Below are 6,320 nucleotides of genomic sequence, written 5' to 3' on the forward strand. Positions count from 1 at the left end.
TCTGCCTAATCCTTCTCGTCTGTTAATTTCTTCCTCTTCCTGGAAACTTGGCCTTGGTTTCACCAACCCTGGATTTAACTGGTGCTCCCCCTGCCCCCGCCTTCCTCCCTAACCATTTCTCAGCATCTTTCGTTGGTTCCTTGTCCTCCCCTCCCCTTTCACTTGTGGGTATTCCTCAAGGCTCTCTTTTATTCCCTTTTTTCTTTTGACTCCTCGGTTATACTCACATAGAACCAGAACTGATCTGGAATCAAATCCACTCACATGGCCTTAGCTTCATCCTCTATGTGGATCACTCCCCAACTGACACCTCAGTCCTGTCCCCACCCCTGCTTTACGGCCTCACATTTCCTCTTGCCTCTAGGACATCCCTAGCCAGTTGATTCACTGACACCACAAACTCAATGTGGCTAAACCGGATCTTCTCATTTCCCTTCCCAAGTCCTTTCTATTTTCAACTGGGAACAATCTCCTTTTCCCTCCCAGGTTCTTTCTAACTTTCCCAACTGGGAACAATGCCACCATTCTCCCTATCCCGTGAGCCCGCAATGATCTCATTTCTGTCTTTTTCCACTCACGTTTGGTCTGTCTCTAATCCCAGGCCATCTTTCTCCTATAATATTTCCTGGATCCAACCTCTCTGTTCCACTCGTGAAGCCACCACCCTGGTTCTAACCCTCATCACTTCCTGATTGAACACCTGCATTGGCCTCCCTATTCATCTCCCTGCCTCCCGCCCTCACTCTCCCCTCTTCACTCTACCCCACTTACAGGTACTCCTCTCTTCTAAATCCTCCAATGGCTATTCATTTCTTCTTGCATAAAACAAAAACTCTTGATCAAGGGATACAAGGCTTTCCACCAGCTCTTTCCCTCCGACTCGTCCCTCTTTTCTCCCTCTACATCTCGGCTCAAACGCTTTCTTCACTCCTCCCAACCCAACCTTCTCCTAGTACACGATCCTCAAATTTCCTGCCTGTGGACCACTGCTCACCTCTCTACCCCATCAAGAAACTCCCCCACACCACCCCTCCAAGTCCACTAAATCACATCCCACTGCACTTTCCAAGCCTCTTTAAAGAGTCATCTCTTTTCAGGAAGTCTTCTTTGATTAATTTCCAGCTTCTTGGAACCAATCAGCCACTCACCACTCTGTTTACTAACAATATTTTTTATTTATTCTTTTAAGTTACTCAATTTTGTTTTTAATCATTCGCACCTCAGAGAGCCAACGCTGCTACAACCTGACAGTTGTGTTCTTGAAGAACCTCCTTTTGTGGAAAAATCATATGCTTGTACTCAATCTTGTCCAGTTCCACATGCCTGAATGCAACTATTGCTTCCTCATTGAATCTTCTTCACATCAACGGAGGTCATATTACTACTACTACTGATAATAATAATAGTAATAATGATGATGGTACTTGTTAAGCACCTACTATATGCCAAGCACTGTTCTAAGCGCTGGGGTAGATACAAGGGAATCAGGTTGTCGCACGTGGGGCTCACAGTCTTGATCCCCATTTATAGTTGAGGTAACCGAGGCTCAGAGAAAGGTCATGTCATGTCAATCAATCAGTGGTATTTATTGAGCGCTTCCTAGTTGCACAGCACTGTCCTAAGCACTGAACTAGATAACCAGATCAATGGGAAGGACATTCCACAGCTCCCCAATAGAGTTAGATCCAAATCATGTAATTGAAACGTGCATTTGTACAGACTGGTTCTATCGTTTATTTGTTGCGCTATGTCTGTCTGTCTTCCCCGTTAAAGTGTAAGCTCAGTAAGGGCAAGGATGGACACCTTTTGCTCCTCCGTCTGTCCTCTAGCATGAGAGGCGATGCTGACTGATGAAAATGACCGCGCCTGCAGGGTGGGGAGGGGCAGACGTCGCCTCTCTTATTCTGTGTGTAACAGGGCCTAAGATCCCCGGCCCTGATCCTCCACTTGCGCTTTTCCAGGAACCTCAACGGTGGTGTGCAAGCCTATCGTCATCGAAACCCAGCTCTACGTGATTGTGGCCCAGCTCTTCGGAGGCTCTCATATTTATAAGCGAGACAGCTTTGCGAACAAGTTCATAAAAATTCAGGATATCGAAATTCTCAAAATTCGCAAACCAAATGACATCGAGACGTTCAGGATTGAGAACGATTGGTATTTCGTGGTGGCCGACAGCTCCAAGGCCGGCTTCACAACTGTCTACAAGTGGAATGGAAATGGATTTTACTCTCATCAATCTCTGCACGCTTGGCATAGGGACACGGATGTGGAATACCTGGAAATCCCCAGGATGCCTCACAGGGCAAGAACGCCGCATCTCATTTTGTCCAGTAGCTCCCAGCGCCCGGTCATGTACCAGTGGAACAAGGGGATCCAGTTGTTTGCCAACCAGACGGACATCCCCAACACGGAGGATGTTTATGCCGTCAAGCACTTCACCGTCAGGGGGGATGTGTACATCTGCCTGACGCGATTCATTGGGGATTCCAAGGTGATGAAGTGGGCGGGGTCGGCCTTTCTGGACGTCCAGAGGATGCCATCTCGAGGAGCCATGGTCTTCCAGCCTCTGCAGGTAGAAAATTACCAATATGCCATCCTGGGAAGTGACTACTCTTTCACCCAGGTATACAACTGGGATTCGGAGAAAGCAAAATTCGTGAAATTTCAAGAGTTAAATGTGCAGGCCCCAAGGTCTTTCACCCGCGTGACGATCGATAAGCGCCATTTTCTCTTTGCTTCCAGTTTTAAGGGCACCACACAGATTTATAAACACGTCATAGTCGACTTAAGCGCGTGACACCCCCCTCCTACCCCCATCCCGGGCAGACCTCTACCCGTTCTCCAGGAAGCGGACAGGAACGACGCAATGCATGATGGCTCTCTCCTTCCCGTCCGTCCAAGCGACCGCCTCACCAAGGCTGAGATGGCTAGAGCAAAGCATTCCTAGTGTCTTCATCTTTACCTGTCAAGTCTAGTGATGTTGGAAGTTACCTTTTCTAAAGTGAATGAACTGCGCTGCATTGATAATCTGTAGATATGTGAGCCGCGGCTTCTGTTTTTTGAACAAATATGAGTGTGGTCTCTCCTTCTATTTATTCATGGGTTGAAAACAGCTGCCAAATAAAATGTTTACATTTTCTGTCTTTCCCATTCTACAGGCAGTTTTTCAGGGGGTTCGATCGGCCTCTGAGAACTGTGGGAAAAGCAGTTTTATACCAGAGGGGTCTAGGTGGTGGGTTTTGGGTACACAGTTTAGACAGTGGAGCAGGACCGCCATCAATCGATCATTTCATCAAAACTCAGTCAATCAATTAATGGAATTTATTGAGCCCTTCCTGCGTGCAGAGCACGGTATTAAGTGCTTATCAGTGCTTAATCATTATAATTATTACCATCATTATTATTATTATTGTTATAGTATGTAAGCAGGAGCTGGAAAGTCCCATAAGGGAGCAATCGATCCATCAGTCACATTTATTCAGTGCTTTCATTATGCAGCGTCCTGTAAAAAGCTCTTGGAAGGGTAATAATAATGATGATGTCATTTGTTAAGCGCTCACTATGTGCCAAGCACTGTTCTAAGCGCTGGGGTAGATACAAGGTAATCAGGTTGTCCCACGGGGGGCTCACAGCCTCAATCGTCATTTTACAGATGAGGTAACTGAAGCACAGAGAAGTTAAGTCACACAGCTGATAAGTGGCGGAGCAGGGATTAGAACCCACGATCTCTGACTACCAAGCCCGTGCTCTTTCCGCTAAGCCACGCTGCTTCTCTACAATGTAATAGAGTTGGTAGATATAATATCTTTCTTCAGGGAGCTTCCAGTCAAAGGGGGGGAGACAGGAATTAAAATAAATTACAGTAGGGGAAAAAGTAGAGCAAACGCTATGGGGCTGGGGTAACTGTCGAAGTGCTTAAGGAGTACACAGCCAAGCGTGCAGTTGATGCAGAGTGGAGGGAGGATAGTGGCAAAGACAGCCTGGCTGGGGAAAGGTCTCTTAGAGGAGATGTGATTTTAGCAGTGTTTTGAAGGTGGGGTGAGGGGTGGTCTCTTGGATATGGAGCGGGAGGGAGTTCCAGGCCTGAGGGTGGATGCGGGCAAGAGGGCGGCAGTGAATTGAATTAAAGGGTGAGGAACAGAGAGTAGGGTACAGTGGGCTAGATCCAGGAGGAGCTGTGTGACCACAGGTTAAGGGGCACGTCCAGGCCCGAGGAAGTTGATACGGGGGGAGCCACTGTTTAGGGGGCTAAGGGACGATTCTCCTCACAGCAAACCAGTGGGGCTGGGCTCCAAACAACAGGAGGTACTCAGAGAGCCGGTGGGAGAAGATCTGGGTCTCGCTGGTCCGTTGAGGGGTGTGCCTCGGTGGCACAGTGGGCAGCCCCACCACTGAGAACCCCCAAGGTATCTTCAAGCTTGGTGTCTTCAAAGATCAGTTCTGCGTCCCCTTCTGTTCCCCACGTACACCCGCTCCCTCGAAAAGCACATTCAATCCCATGGCTTCAACTATCACCTCTAGGCCGATGAGACCCAAATCTACATCCCCGGCCCTGATCTTTCTCCCTCTCTGCAGTCTCGCGTTTCCTCCTGATTTCAAGACACTTCTACTTGGCTGTCCTCCCATCACCTCAGGCTTAACATATCCAAAACAGAACCCCTTATCTTCCCACCCAAACTCTGTCCTCCCCATGACTTTCCCACTACTTTAGGCGGCACCACCGTCCTTCCCGTCTCACAAGCCCCTAACCTTGGTGTTATACTTGACCGCTGTTTCTCATTCAACCCACATATTCAATCCATCACTAAATCCCGCCGGTCCCACCTTCACAACACCGCTAAAATCTGCCCTCTCCTCTTCATCCAAACTGCTACCGTAGTAATATAATCCTTAATCCCTCATCCGAGGTCACTTGGATTACTGCATCAACCTCCTTGCTGACCTCCCAACCTCCTGTCTCTCCCCACTCCAGGTCATATTTCACTCTGCTGCCCAGATCATTTTTGTACAAAACCATTCAGGACATGTTTCCCTACTCCTCAAGAAACTCCAGTGATTGCCCATCCACCTTTACATTATTCAATAGTATTTATTGAGTGCTTACTATGTGCAGAGCACTTTACTAAGTGCTTGGAATGTACAAATTGGTAACAGATAGAGACAGTCCCCGCCCTTTGACGGGTTTACAGTCTAATCGGGGGAGACAGACAAAAACAATAGCAATAAATAGAATCAAGGGGATGAACATCTCATTAAAACAATAGCAAATAAATAGAATCAAGGTGATGTACATCTCATTAACAAAATAAATAGGGTAATGAAAATATATACATTGAGCAGACGAGTACAATGCTGAAGGGAAGGGGAAGGGAGGGGGGGAGGAGCAGAGGGAAAGGGGGGGAAAGAGGGCTTAGCTCAGGGGAGGTGAAGGGGGTGTACATTACACAAAAACTCTTCATTACTGGCTTCAAAGCACTCAATCACCTTGCCCCCACCTACTTCACCTCACTACTCTCCTACTACAACCCAGCCCGCACATTTCATTCCTCTATTGTTAAGCTTCTCACTGTAACGCAATCTCGTCTGTCTAGCTGCCGGGCCCTCGCCCACGTCCTGCCTGTCCTGGAATGCCCTTCCTCCTCAAATCTGACAGACAACTCTCCCCACCTTCAAAGCCTAATTGAGGGCTCATCTCCTCCAAGAGGCCTTCCCTGACTAAGCTTCTGGTCTTCTCCCACTCCCTTCTGCATCACCCTGACATGCTCCTTTTGTTCATCAACCACCCCCAGCCCCACAACACTTATGTACATATCTGTAATTAATTTATATTAATATTCATTCATTTAATTCAATTGATTCAATCGGCTTTATTGAATGCTTACTGTGTGCAGAGCAATGAGCAGACATATTCCCTGCCTACAACAAGCTTAAAGTCTAGAGTCAGGAAGACAGACATAAATATAAATAATTACAGAGAAGTACATAAGTGCCGTGGAGCTGGGAGGAGGAAAGAACAAAAAGAGCAAGTCAGGGTGACGTCTGTCTGTCTCTCCCCCTCAAGACCGTAAGCTCATCGTGGGCGGGGACGTGTCTGTTCATTGTTGTATCATACTCTCCCAAGTTGTTGGTACAGTGCTCTGCACACAGTCAGCACTCAGTAAATATGATTGAATGAATGAAAGCAAAAGTGACACTTTTCCAGAACTGTGCTAAAGAGCCCCCCAGATCTTACAAAACAGTCCACTTCCCACGCCTGCCTACACCTCTGTCCTTGCTCTGTTCCTAATAGAGGGACTAATAAACCACTGAAAAATCACGGT

The 6,320-nt window shown here is 47.4% G+C and overlaps 1 protein-coding gene across 3 annotated transcripts in view; it reads left to right on the plus strand.

Moving 5' to 3' along the window:
* LGI1 (leucine rich glioma inactivated 1) overlaps window positions 1-3,146 on the plus strand; it is a 42,884-nt gene extending 39,738 nt beyond the window's left edge. For all 3 annotated transcript variants that reach the window (XM_029060397.1, XM_029060399.2, XM_029060400.1), the window contains one exon: window positions 1,962-3,146. In XM_029060397.1, the coding sequence (XP_028916230.1) occupies window positions 1,962-2,797 (836 nt within the window). In that variant the 3' untranslated portion in view covers window positions 2,798-3,146. The remainder of the gene's footprint in view (window positions 1-1,961) is intronic.
* Window positions 3,147-6,320: the final 3,174 nt, after the last annotated feature.

Source organism: Ornithorhynchus anatinus, chromosome 3 (assembly GCF_004115215.2).
Source record: "Ornithorhynchus anatinus isolate Pmale09 chromosome 3, mOrnAna1.pri.v4, whole genome shotgun sequence".
In the NCBI taxonomy this organism is placed as follows: domain Eukaryota; kingdom Metazoa; phylum Chordata; class Mammalia; order Monotremata; family Ornithorhynchidae; genus Ornithorhynchus; species Ornithorhynchus anatinus.